Below are 13,665 nucleotides of genomic sequence, written 5' to 3'. Positions count from 1 at the left end.
TTCAAACCCAGTGCCTCTTTGCTTGACATCATGGGAAAATCAAAAGAAATCAGCCAAGACCACAGAAAAAGAATTGTAGACCTCCACAAGTCTGGTTCATCCTTGGGAGCAATTTCCAAATGCCCGAAGGTACCACGTTCATCTGTACAAACAATAGTACACAAGTATAAACACCTTGGGACCATGCAGCCATCATACCGCTCAGGAAGGAGACACGTTCTGTCTCCTAGAGATGAACGTACCTTGGAGCGAAAAGTGCAAATCAATCCCAGAACAACAGCAAAGGACCTTGTGAAGATGCTGGAGGAAACGGGTACAAAAGTATCTATATCCACAGCAAAACGAGTCCTATATCGACATAACCTGAAAGGCCGCTCAGCAAGGAAGAAGCCACTGCTCCAAAACCGCCATAAAAAAGCCAGACTACGGTTTGCAACTGCACATTGGGACAAAGCTCTTACTTTTTGGAGAAATGTCTCCTGTTCTGATGAAACAAAAATAGAACTGTTTGGCCATAATGACCATTTATGTATGGAGGAAAAAGGGGGCCGCTTGCAAGTCGAAGAACACCATCCCAACCATGAAGCACGGGGGTAGCAGCATCATGTTGTAGGGGTGCTTTGCTGCAGGAGGGACTGGTGCACTTCACAAAATAAATGTCAACATCAAGACATCAGTCAGGAAGTTAAATGTTGGTCGCAAATGGGTCTTCGAAATGGACAATGACCCCAAGCATACTTCCAAAGTTGTGGCAAAATGGATTAAGGACAACAAAGTCAAGGTATAGGGGTGGCCATCACAAAGCCCTGACCTCAATCCTATGTGTGGGCAGAACTGAAAAGGCGTGTGCGAGCAAGGAGGCCTACAAAACCTGATTCAGTTACACCACCTCTGTCGGGAGGAATGGGCCAAAATTCACCCAACTTATTGTGGGCAGCTTGTGGAAGGCTACCCAAAATGTTTGACCCAAGTTAAACAATTTAAAGGCAATGCTACCAAATACTAATTGAGTGTATGTAAACTTCTGACCCACTGGGAATGTGATGAAAGATATAAAATCTGAAATAAATAATTCTCTCTAATATTATTCTGACATTTCACATTCTTAAAATAAAGTGGTGATCCTAACTGACCTAAAACAGGGAAGTTTTACTAGGATTAAATGTCAAGAATTGTGAAACTGAGTTTAAATGTGTTTGGCTAAGGTGTATGTAAACTTCCGACTTCAACTACAGTGGGGCAAAAAAGTATTTAGTCAGCCACCAATTGTGCAAGTTCTCCCACTTAAAAATATGAGAGAGGCCTGTAATTTTCATCATAGGTACACTTCAACTATGACAGACAAAATGAGAAACAAAATCCAGAAAATCACATTGTAGGATATTTTATGAATTTATTTGCAGATTATGGTGGAAAATAAGTATTTGGTCACCTACAAACAAGCAAGATTTCTGGCTCTCACAGACCTTTAAGAGGCTCCTCTGTCCTCCACTTGTTACCTGTATTAATGGCACCTGTTTGAACTTGTTATCAGTATAAAAGACACCTGTCCACAACCTCAAACAGTCACACTCCAAACTCCACTATGGCCAAGACCAAAGAGCTGTCAAAGGACACCAGAAACAAAATTGTAGACCTGCACCAGGCTGGGAAGACTGAATCTGCAATAGGTAAGCAGCTTGGTTTGAAGAAATCAACTGTGGGAGCAATTATTAGGAAATGGAAGACATACAAGACCACAGATAATCTCCCTCGATCTGGGGCTCCACGCAAGATCTCACCCCGTGGGGTCAAAATGATCACAAGAACGGTGAGCAAAAATCCCAGAACCACACGGGGGGACCTAGTGAATGACCTGCAGAGAGCTGGGACCAAAGTAACAAAGCCTACCATCAGTAACACACTACGCCGCCAGGGACTCAAATCCTGCAGTGCCAGACGTGTCCCCCTGCTTAAGCCAGTACATGTCCACGCCCATCTGAAGTTTGCTAGAGAGCATTTGGATGATCCAGAAGAAGATTGGGAGAATGTCATATGGTCAGATGAAACCAAAATATAACTTTTTGGTAAAAACTCAACTCGTCGTGTTTGGAGGACAAAGAATGCTGAGTTGCATCCAAAGAACACCATACCTACTGTGAAGCATGGGGGTGGAAACATCATGCTTTGGGGCTGTTTTTCTGCAAAGGGACCAGGACGACTGATCCGTGTAAAGGAAAGAATGAATGGGGCCATGTATCGTGAGATTTTGAGTGAAAACCTCCTTCCATCAGCAAGGGCATTGAAGATGAAATGTGGTTGGGTCTTTCAGCATGACAATGATCCCAAACACACCGCCCGGGCAACGAAGGAGTGGCTTCGTAAGAAGCATTTCAAGGTCCTGGAGTGGCCTAGCCAGTCTCCAGATCTCAACCCCATAGAAAATCTTTGGAGGGAGTTGAAAGTCCGTGTTGCCCAGCAACAGCCCCAAAACATCACTGCTCTAGAGGAGATCTGCATGGAGGAATGGGCCAAAATACCAGCAACAGTGTGTGAAAACCTTGTGAAGACTTACAGAAAACGTTTGACCTCTGTCATTGCCAACAAAGGGTATATAACAAAGTATTGAGATAAACTTTTGTTATTGACCAAATACTTATTTTCCACCATAATTTGCAAATAAATTCATTAAAAATCCTACAATGTGATTTTCTGGATTTTTTTCTTCTCATTTTGTCTGTCATAGTTGAAGTGTACCTATGATGAAAGTTACAGGCCTCTCTCATCTTTTTAAGTGGGAGAACTTGCACAATTGGTGGCTGACTAAATACTTTTTTGCCCCACTGTATATAAGATTATAAGAACATTGATTTAATCATCACCAACTTAATGATATCTTCTCAATGTAGTTATTTTAACAACCAGTTAATTATTTTAACAACCAGTTAATCCATTAGCAATAAATGCAAGATGCATGTTTCAAAACTGCCCCTAGGCAATACACTTGCACTACCCATTGAAATTGACTGACCATCACGTTTCCATTTCTCCCATGTTTGATCAAAGGTGTGTGATCATTGAAGACATCGTTCATAATCATGATGCAAAAAATACAAGTGGTGTTCTGAAATAAACACAACATACTGTTGTTTCTTTCACTTATGTCAATGTTTATCACGCAATAGTTTGCAACAAGCCTGTCCTGAGTATTCGGTCATAGGTTGATATAAAACATGTTTTTTAACATAAGGAAGTGTAATGTCATCGCCTAAGCACGTTTTCACCCACTGGGCAGAGTGGGAGAACACCCTACTAATATTACAGTACTGCATTGGCCAATGCAATTTTAGTAAAGCAATTTGGACACATGTTTAGAGGATGCATTTGTTACATACAGTGCCTTCGGAAAGTATTCAGACCCCTTGACTTCTACATTTTGTTACGTTACAGCCTTATACCAAATTTAAAAAATTATAAAATTGATTAAAAAGAAAATCCTACAATCTACATACCCCATAATAACAAAGCTAAAACAGGTTTTTACAAATGTTTAGAAATATATTTTTACTTCAAACATCCATTTTCATTATGTAGTTCTTAAAATGTGTAGTAGACAAACCAGTTTAAAATCTATAGGTTTACCAAACCGTTAATCCGACTGCTCTTAATTGATAATCACTTAAGTCCTAGTGAAATGTATTTTTAACAAATGTGAAGAGGATCCTATCAAAAGTAATGTGAGCATTGCATTATGGAAGAATTACTTTATATGAACATGTATTGCAATGTGAAACATGTATTTCTAGATTAAACTGATTTTAAGTTTAGTGAAAAAGTGACTGATGAGGATGTTATACTTAGTCAATGGAAAATGTGCTTAGTTTTAAAATACCTGCCTTTTTGATCTATTTTGAGTTGAATACTAAGTTGTGAAAATGTACCACACCAAAGCGATTGGGGGAAGAATAAAACAAACTATAATGAGCCATTGCCTACGTAGTGTTAACTATTGACACTACTTTTGAATTAAGTGTCTGTCATTTCAAAACAACATTTTCAATACGAATATTATTGTTTATAATTATAACTGTAGTTTACTGTCCTGTGTCTCAGATCGAGCGGGAGAGACTGGACTCAGAGGACCTTCCATCTCCTACTGAAGACTGCTCTCCAGACTATCAGGCCCCTAGACCCACAACCCAGTGAGTCACTCTGTGTGTGTATATAACACTGGGAAACCCCAGGCTGGAAGTGCCCTCCTTAGCACCTGACTGATTATCATTTGCTGAAGAAGTATGGGGCTTTTGAAAAAGTAATTGCTAGATATCCGTTGAGTGGGCTGCAATCATGTCGTGGTAGATTTGGCTATGAAAGTAGTTCTATATTTCAACCAACTACTCATATCTTTACAGACCACAACAGCCAATCAGAAACATTGCAGAGGAACTGGACCCAACCTTCAAGGCCAGTAGACAAGGCAAGGAGAGCATCAGAGCGGGACCGACAATCTCTGGTAGGAATAACAACACTGCGGATCATCATCATAACATGTAGTTTATACTGTAGAGGTAATGAGCAGTTATAGGACATCCTGTTGTTCCTTATAGGCACATCCTCCTGCCAGTCTCATCCCACTCCTCACTCCGGCTTACATGATTTTATGGAGGAGCCAACGTTCATCCCGCCCACCAAGAGGCAAAGCGACAAATCTGTACGCGCCAAATCCAAAGAGAAGAAGGAGAACTGTAAGCAGCAGTGATGTCAGTCTGAGACCATGGGCCCGGGAGTATAACAGCACACCCCTCACATTACTTTACCGGGCTGCAAGAGGATGTAAAGAAAATTGTTTAGTTATCCCAACTAGCACTTTAACCAGTTAAAAAAAAGAATTGGGGTTTTTGTTAAAAGGACTGGTCCAGATACTTTATTTTTACGTTTGAGTCGTTTAAGTAGTGAGTGCATAGATTTTTGTACTTTTTCTTACTGTGTTCATATAACCCAATAATATTCAAAGGGAAGAATTGTACACTGAACAAAAATATAAACGCAACATGTAAAGTGTTGGTCCCATGTTTCCTGAGCTGAAATAAAAGATCCCAGAAATGTTCCATACACACAAAAAGCGTATTTCTCTCAAATTTTGTGCACACATTTGTTTACATCCCCGTTAGTGAGCATTTTATCCTTTGTCAAGATAATCCATCCGCCTGACAGGTGTGGCATATCAAGAAGCTGATTAAACAGCATGGCGCTGAACAGTATTTCTGTGTGTAATAAAGCCCTTTTGTGGGGAAAAACTCATTCTGATTGGCTGTGCCTGGCTCCCCAGTGGGTGGCCCAACCATGGCTGCACCCCTGCCCAGTCATGTGAAATCTATAGATTAGGGCCTAATGAATTTATTTCAGTTGACTGATTTCCCTATATGAACTGTAATTCAGGAGAATATTTGAAATTGTGGCATTTATATTTTTGTTCAGTATAGTTGGCCTTGCCTATTCATATTTGCCTTCTGTGTTGATGAGAGAAGGTTAATATCAATCAGTTTGTTTTATTGTTTGACTTTTTTGTTTTCTTATTTAGTATTATTAAGGGGAGATCTGAGTAACACTCCGATTCACATGGCAACACTTCTTAAACCCTATTTTAGAGATGCTATCCCCTCTTGATATCTGTCTGAGAAAGACCTGAGGGGATCTTTGAGAACAGACTTATCATGTAATTCGCATCTAAAGTGTCAATAAGTTTCCCAATGACTGGGAAATAAAATTGTCACTGTTAGCCCATTGGGGAAATACTGGATTGTCTAAGCCTAGGCTGTCAAGTCATATGTTTATGACCTGGAATCCCCTTGCTGTACTGTAGTCATCCTCTAACTCCACATCTTCAGTGTTTACAGTTATGCTGTGAACACTTAAGTTATGCTGTATGACAGGAGATCACGGCAAACCGAGCATGCTGCTGATATGAGGTAACTCCACCTTCTCCCATGAACCTAAACTTTACATTGAGTAGTTATGTAAATGCAACTACTAAACTGCATCCTTCCTCAATCTAGTTTTCCCACCAACTCTCTGCTTCTGGTCATTTTGCACCACTCAAACTGTCAATTGAGTACATTCAACAGAGTTCCATACTCTACATTTTCATTCCTTTTTATTTAAACATACTTTTTTTACACAGTAATACAGCAACTACATGTTAGACAAGTCACTGCTAGAACTGTTATCTTTATAGCACTGGGATCAGTGCTCTCAGGTTTCTCTGAAGTGTTTCTGAATAAAATGAACACCCATGATACACCTCAGCTGTGACATTACTTCCTCTTAGAGAAGCTGATGCTGACGAGACAAATGTGCTGCAGTAAATGTAGCTGATCTTTTATTTTTTCAAGGTCATCAATAAGTCATATTGATGTAAGTTACAATTTTACATTTGTCATTTAGCAGACACTTATCCAGAGTGACTTACAGTAGTGAGTGCATACATTTTTCTGTACTGGTTCACCTGTGGTAATCTAACCTATAACCTGGCATTGCAAGCGCCATGCTCTACCAACTAAGCCACACGGGGCACATTTCCTGCCACCATCTTTGTGGTAAGATAGATACAATAAGACAATCCAGTGGTATTTGCTAGTTCTTTATTTTTAAAAAGAATATCAAAATATGAAACAATATTGCTTATTTAATCAACAAAATCTCTGAGCCTAAGTGAGAAGACATACAATTCATAATAAAATCCCAGGATCCGGCCAGTCCAAGTACTTAAGGATATTCACATGGACGGCACTCTAAAAATCCATCAATGTGACTCATCTTTAGTGTAACTGGCTTTCTAAAGGCCTGTCCTCGGATTACTGTGACAGTAATTTGTGGTGGTGATGACTAATTTACACTACTACTACTGTAGGCCCATTCCATGAGTGTGGGTTCACATTTTCCACCGTGTAGGCCCTAATTGTGAAATGTGAGATGTTCCATCTCAGTGGGCTACGCCTGTCAAACTAGAAAAATACAGTAACTAAGCGTGGGTGTGAACTGTGATGCACTACTCTGCTTCTCTGTAGACTCATGAAAAGTGAAGGTTACATTAGTACAGATCTGAAAGGGCAACCTGGTCTCTGAGCATTTCGTATTATTCTGTACATGAATCCGAGACACTCCATTTAGTATGATGTTTTGTATGGTATGTATTAATGTGGCTGTCCATCACCCATTTTGTATGATATGTTATTAATTGTAATTCATACGTCACAAATTTGCAAAACGTATGATATGTTACGAATTCTAGCCAGCTGGCTAACATTAGCTGGGCTAGTGGTTGTTAGGTTAGGGGGAGCATTAGCTAACATGCTATGTAGTTGCAAAGTAACTAAAAGGTAGTAAAAAGTTAAGTTGTCCGCGGTGAGATTCGAACTTGTGCGAGATGTTCGCGTTAAACGGCCATCCAGCCACACCGACCAACAACCCTACTTTTGCCTTAAGTAACCGTAACATATCATACTATATAATTTGAGTATTCTGGATTTACATTTACTATGCTACGTCTGGTCAGAGACCAGGCTGCATGAAAAGTAAAGGTTACATTAGTACAGATCTGAAAGGGAAGTTTCTATAGGATCCTCTGCCTGAGATGCTCTTCCAGCGTGTTTGACACTGTTTCCCCTCTTCCCTGTGTGACTCCTATTAGTCATACAGCGTTCATGATTCTGTTAGCTTTATTTACTCCTCGTGTCATTTCCCAGCAGTGATAGTACAATGGGATTAATATGACACATTTAATCATAATCCTCTCGGCTTTCCCAGCTCTGCCTAGCAGAAAGCCCAGAGGGAGTATTTCTTTCTTTTTTACAACCAGGGCTAAGTGGGCTTGAGTTAAGCATTTCCAGCAAGCCGAAGGAACACCGATAGATAATGCTTATGATTGCAAACCTACAGTGGTGAAAGAGTTCACTCTGGTTTTGATTTTATCAGACTAGGTTAAAGGAATCCCTTTGATCACATTCAACGCCTATTGCCTACATTGTAAATTGTGTGTCAAGCGCAATTAATATTTGTATTATTTAACAGACTTTTCCAGTTACTTTAGATACACTTCTGTGTAAAGGGGAAACCCCCACCTGAGAGGATTCTCTGACCTTAGCATTTCCCCTACATTATTTGGAATGTCCAGACCCTTTTCTAAATCTCTTCCTGGAAATGTCAAGTTCGGTAGATTTTAAGCTGCCTTTATTATAACATCATACTGTATCCTGCACACATTTCAATGTCTTTGTCAATGTTTATTTAACCAGGTAGGTTGACTGAAAACACATTCTCTCATTTACAGCAATGACTTGGAATGGTTACAGGGGAGGGTGGGATGAATGATCCAAGTGGAATGTCCTTGACTCGATACCAGTCAACAAAAGCAGTACAGTCACACAGGAAAGTGGCTCCAAGTCACATACGGTACCACATTGGTACATTTATCATAAATCTAATTCTTAAAGTGCTGAGGCATTACTCTGCACTTGCTCTTCGTCAAACCTTGCGCAATAAAACGTTCGTCACACTTCGGGTTGTACAGTATATTAAGTAGGGGTATTCCCTTCAGCTTAGAAACTGTGGGCAGCTAGGTTTAGCCATTCAGGGAACTGAGAAAAAAACGTGACTATGATACTGTATAAGCCAGTGGGAGGCATGGAGGCTGCCAGTCACAACTATACAGCGCTTCCTGTCTTTTTTTTACTGCTGTACCCCCTCATTCACTGTTACATTAAGACAGGTCATGGCTCTGATACTACCTTCATACACATTTCAAGAGTAGTATTTCATATTCAGGCCATAAACTGATGGCAAATGTCCTTTATGAAACCAGAAAATGTAAATAGTTGAACTAGTCCAGCTGTAGCCAATTGCTAATGCATATGTCATATAGTGACATTGTTTTTCCCCCTAAACTTCCCCATCACTACTGACATTTGAATATCAGTTTGCTAGCTGACATGTACATAATCTTAACATAGTGACCTAGTTTACCTTTGAATGTGCCTGTGAGATAAGAAAATGACTGGGGTATTAAAAATATCACAAATTCAAAAAATGATCTAAGCCTCAATGTCTTATTCCCAGCGACTCAGTAGCATGGTCCAGCAGAGCTGGAGTCCAACTGTATCAGCAGTAGCGTCAGCTAGCAATGTGTAGGCATCCGAGTGCCAGTGTGAAGTAGTGATCAATAGTATGACCCTGTTCCAAGTTAATTGTCACGTGCACAAGTACAGTGAAATGCCTTTCCCAACAATGCAACAATAAATATCAGTAATACATTAAAAAAATAAATTAAAAAAATAAAGTGGAACAAAAACACATGAAGTAGAAATAAGTACACGAGAAAGTAAGTCCACTGCCACTCACACAGGCAGGAGCTTGGTCTCAAAGTCCTGGGAGCACAGGATTTCAGAGCTGCTGCCCTGCTCCTGCTGAGGGTGATGGAAACTGGTCACCACCAGGCTCCTGGGTTCATCTGAGATGGAGGGAGAGCGGAGGTGAAGATTGGCTCAATCTCAGATTAAATTATGTTGACGCTTCGTTCAGGATTACAGTTTGAAAGCTGACGAAGAATTATATTGCACTGCAGTATGATGAGTAGGAATGAATAAAATTGTATAAGCATTAATTACCTGTAGGGTGAGTTAGCTCATTAAGGGTTGGCTCCTTGGGGGCTGTCTTCTCTGGCTTCTTTTTAGTGATGATGACCAGAAACAAGATGATAAGGATGATAAAGACCCCAAATGAGGCACTTATAGCCCAAACCAGCCCTGTGCCATCAAAGAAAGAGGCTTTGTCATCTTTTTTTAAAAACAAGGTGATATAACATACATTTTGCTATGGGTTAGATACACTGGTCTTACCCTCAGGGTCCGCCTGTGTTGAAGGTAAGGTGTTGACTTCGGGCGTTACAATGTTGGCAATGCCGCACTTGCTGTCACTAACTGCATCTCCCACTGCAACAATGTGTTCCTTGGGATGCAGACAGCTAGGACAGAGAAATAAAGATTAAGGATTGGCTCTCCAATATCAGATTACATTGAGTAGCCATGGCGGAGGATTTTAGTTCTGAGTTGCTGAGATTAAGTCAAGTGTTTTGCTGCATACGGTAATTTATGCAATGGCATTAGTACTATCGGTAATTCCAATATTGACGCAAACTCAGAGTTTAAAGGGGGGGATTAAATCTAACCTTGTTCTCCAAGACTTGCACTTCTCATGGATTTTGTCATTGAAGGTCCCATCTGGACAATTCCGGCAGGACCCTATGGAGACAGACATGCAAAGGGTCGGACTTGGTGAACATTTTCCATGTGTCTTACTAGGCATGCCAGATAACTTCTTCGACTTTAATGTCTGCAGGTACAGATGTGTGTCTTACGTGCAGCGGGAAGAGGTTCCTGGCCTTTCCCACACTCCTCAACACAGAAGGAACAGTGGTCATCACCACATCGGAATCCTGCCCTACAGTCACATTCTGTGTCCTTGCTTTTTGTACAGGCCTTCTTAAGGAATTGGGCGCCACCTACACACACACACAAGCAAGCGAAAGAGGAGTGAAATGAATATATGTTAAAATGTCTCGCTCATCAACAATAGATATTTAAGTATAGAGGAGAATAGATTCTATCAAATGGGTAAATCTCTGGTGACATACCTACACACTGAGTACACCTGAGACAGGAGTGTGATGTACCATCAGTTGTGTAGGTCTCATTCCTACATGGAACGCAGAGCTTTTCTGGGTCTGGTCCACAGCGTGTCACCAGACGGTTCCCTACACAAAATACACAGACAACAATTGAAAACACATCTACATCCATAATAACATCACAATCGCTCCATCAGTAGCAATTGCAGTGGACGGTAAATATATTTGATAGGAAACTATTTCCAGTCCTCTTCCACATGCCAGATACAGTTGTTTGATCATTATCCATACACTCCCCTCTTGTGGTACTAATAGAAGCCACTGAAACTCAACTGGGTCACTGTGGTATACCCACTAAAGGATACATATGATTTAATTAACCTGGGATACACTAGATTGTTCATCCCCATGAAAGAGATCATTTAACCAGATAAAGCCTTGAGAATTTACTTCTCAAAATCCAAGCCCTATTACATTAATTCTTGATTATTTATAGGTTACATTTAAAGTTAAGCCATTTACAGTAGCCTAGTTTAGACATTTACCTGGATTGCACCTTTCACAGCAGACATCAGGAGAACCAGCAGAGGTTGTCCATTGTTTACAACCTATCTCACCAGCGCTACTCAGGCAACACAGTGTGAGCATAGAGATACACAGTACCCTGAGGACCAGATGCATCTTCTCTCGCTGCCCTCCAATTCACACAGAAAATTAGGAACACAGAAGGGCTATGGATGCCAGGTGACAGCAGTGCAGTTGCTTGACAGTAATAATAATCCAAATGGAATAGACAACAGCAGTACCCTACTTGAAAGCACCCTCTCATATGATGAGACTTCAAACTCTCCTGCCTTTATGTAGATTGGGGGGGGGCGTGGACACATTTTTTTTTTTAACTAGGCAAATAGGTTGAGAACACATTCTTATTTACAATGATGGGGCAGATTTTTACCTCGTCAACCCAGGGATTTAATCCAGCAACCTTTCGGTTACTGGCCCAACGCTCTAACCACTAGGCTACCTGCCGCCGACAAATCCTAACGTTTATCTATTTGTCACTTGTTGCATGCGTAAAATAAACTATTTGAGACGCAGATTAAGTGCTTGAAAGGGATATGTCAACAGAACTAATTGGAAGCAGGGAGATGTTTAATAAAAAGTTGAAATGACAAATACAAGTAACGAAACTACATTGGAGAATGAAAAGATTATCAACAGTTTGTCTTCAGTTTCCTATGATAACACGTTATCTTCTGTCCTGTAGCCTACTCATTGAAGTTGCGGTCCACGAGTGGAGACGTGATGTGCAGTTGAACGATTCGTTCTCTTTGAACGACGTTTATTTTAGCCGTTCGCTCCTCCAGCTCAGCGGTTCCAGAGACTTAAACCGACCTCCAATGCGCGAAGGAAAATGGATCATGAGCATAGAAATACATGTTTAGAACGGATAATTGATCGCATTGTGCCAGAATGAGAAACTAAAACATACAGCCTGTGCTCAGCGAACTCGAGAACGAATCGTATTGCGTATCATCTTGCCTGGCTACCCAGACTCCATGCTCCCGTCAAATGCTACGCCCGTTAGTTTCTTCTTTCGTTTCCTGGTTGGGACGTCGGTTTTGGGGTAGATATTGGTGAATTATATATCCGATCTAAGGCTTATGGTCTTTTCTCAATACAAATGGCGAAAACCAAGTCCTGTTGTAGCGTACCTCTTTGTTCAAATTCAAGAAAAAAAGCTGTATCTAATGCCTCTACTTTGAAGTCAAACAGGGTTGGTCTGGTCTTGGTGGGCTAGCTCGAATTGCGTTAACACTACCTCAAGAATATGAATGATGTCATATTGACTTTTCATAGCCGATCATTCAGAGTAGACAAAACAGCAGGTCCGGGACAAGGTAGCACTTCCAGTGAACAGGTCAGGGTTCCATAGCAGCAGGCAGAACAGTTGAAACTGGAGCAGCAGCATGACCAGGTGGACTGGGGACAGCAAGGAGTCATCAGGCCAGGTAATGTAAACTCAACCCATTCAGTACAAATGTGCGCAACCGCGACATTCAAACGAGGCTACAAAGAAAACTAATGGGACTGTAGCGACTGTGTTGACTTCAAAATCTGGGGTGTAATCTATGTTTCTATTCAAGCGTTGATCAACATGGTAATGGCTCTATAGTATTGGAGAAAAGTAGAAAAAAACGGACCCTCCGTTACATCGTGATGTGTCATGCCGTAACGTACAGCAAGTAAAACAACTATTTCTGTCTTACAATCTCTCCACCAGGTGTAGCACTTCTCGCATCGTTTAAAAACAAGAAATGGACAGTGACGGGGTAAGGGGGGATACCTAGTCATTTTTGGGTCATCACTGTAAGCGATCATGAATCTCAAAGCCGCTGTTTACATCTGAAGATCACTTTAGCATCGCCCTAAAAACCTGATTCAAATTCGACACAAACCTTCAAATAGGTATGTAATGACACATTATATAAACTCTTTATAGTGTTTTATTTTCATTTTAGAGGCGATAAGGTGATAAGTTTTCCCATACATCTCCTCTCCTTCTCACTATCACGCATTAGTTTCGCTTCCCCACCCGCCATTTTTAAAAAGACCCGAAGGAGCTCATTGCCTTCTTGAATTATGCAGAAACGGGCAGCGTGAAGGTCTCGGCGTGAATTCTGTTGGAAAGGGGAGAAATGTGCTTTACAATGGTATTGAAATTACAGTTGATCTGGAAGTATTACGTTTTTGTGGTGCTAAAATAAGGTCAATTGTACAGACCAAGGCGATGTACAAAAGTGAGTGAGTTTACGTTAGTCCTGAGGCATGGTCCTAGGGCTCAGGTCCTCCGAGAGGAGAGAGAAAAAGAGAGAATTAGAGGGAGCATACTTAAATTCACACTGGACACCAGATGAGCCAGACTAATGTTGCTAGCTAGCTAGCTAGCTAGAAATTGTAGAAAGTCCTTTGGCTACAACTAGCTAGCTAGATAACTAGCTAGC

The 13,665-nt window shown here is 40.9% G+C and overlaps 2 protein-coding genes across 6 annotated transcripts in view; one reads left to right on the top strand and one right to left on the bottom strand.

Annotated features, from left to right (window-relative positions):
- LOC139542498 (coiled-coil domain-containing protein 50-like) overlaps positions 1 to 6,277 on the top strand; it is a 36,940-nt gene extending 30,663 nt beyond the window's left edge. For all 5 annotated transcript variants that reach the window (XM_071347981.1, XM_071347978.1, XM_071347980.1 and 2 more), the window contains 3 exons: positions 4,093 to 4,181; positions 4,392 to 4,492; positions 4,587 to 6,277. In XM_071347981.1, the coding sequence (XP_071204082.1) occupies positions 4,093 to 4,181; positions 4,392 to 4,492; positions 4,587 to 4,738 (342 nt within the window). In that variant the 3' untranslated portion in view covers positions 4,739 to 6,277. The remainder of the gene's footprint in view (positions 1 to 4,092; positions 4,182 to 4,391; positions 4,493 to 4,586) is intronic.
- Positions 6,278 to 8,240: 1,963 nt separating this feature from the next.
- On the bottom strand, positions 8,241 to 12,638 carry LOC139542500 (tumor necrosis factor receptor superfamily member 9-like). The gene is made up of 7 exons (XM_071347984.1): positions 11,206 to 12,638; positions 10,667 to 10,786; positions 10,391 to 10,534; positions 10,202 to 10,274; positions 9,873 to 9,997; positions 9,642 to 9,779; positions 8,241 to 9,484 (listed from the first exon to the last, which is right to left on the bottom strand). Exons 1-7 carry the CDS (start codon positions 11,339 to 11,341, stop codon positions 9,372 to 9,374), a joined length of 849 nt encoding a protein of 282 aa, XP_071204085.1. The 5' UTR covers positions 11,342 to 12,638; the 3' UTR covers positions 8,241 to 9,371.
- Between the last annotated feature and the right edge of the window lie 1,027 nt (positions 12,639 to 13,665).

This window comes from Salvelinus alpinus, chromosome 17, assembly GCF_045679555.1.
Source record: "Salvelinus alpinus chromosome 17, SLU_Salpinus.1, whole genome shotgun sequence".
Lineage (NCBI taxonomy): Eukaryota > Metazoa > Chordata > Actinopteri > Salmoniformes > Salmonidae > Salvelinus > Salvelinus alpinus.
The sequence above is the reverse complement of the archived record's forward strand: the minus strand, read 5'-3'. Positions and strand labels throughout refer to the sequence as shown.

Coding starts and splice junctions, on each gene's coding strand:
- LOC139542500 (XM_071347984.1), bottom strand. CDS start 11,341: ATGCATCTGGTCCTCAGGGTACTGTGTATCTCTATGCTCACACTGTGT. Junction 9,998..10,201: donor TGCAAGTCTTGGAGAACAAG/GTTAGATTTAAT, acceptor TCTCTGTCCTAG/CTGTCTGCATCCCAAGGAAC. Junction 9,485..9,641: donor TGAGCTAACTCACCCTACAG/GTAATTAATGCT, acceptor CCTCCATCTCAG/ATGAACCCAGGAGCCTGGTG.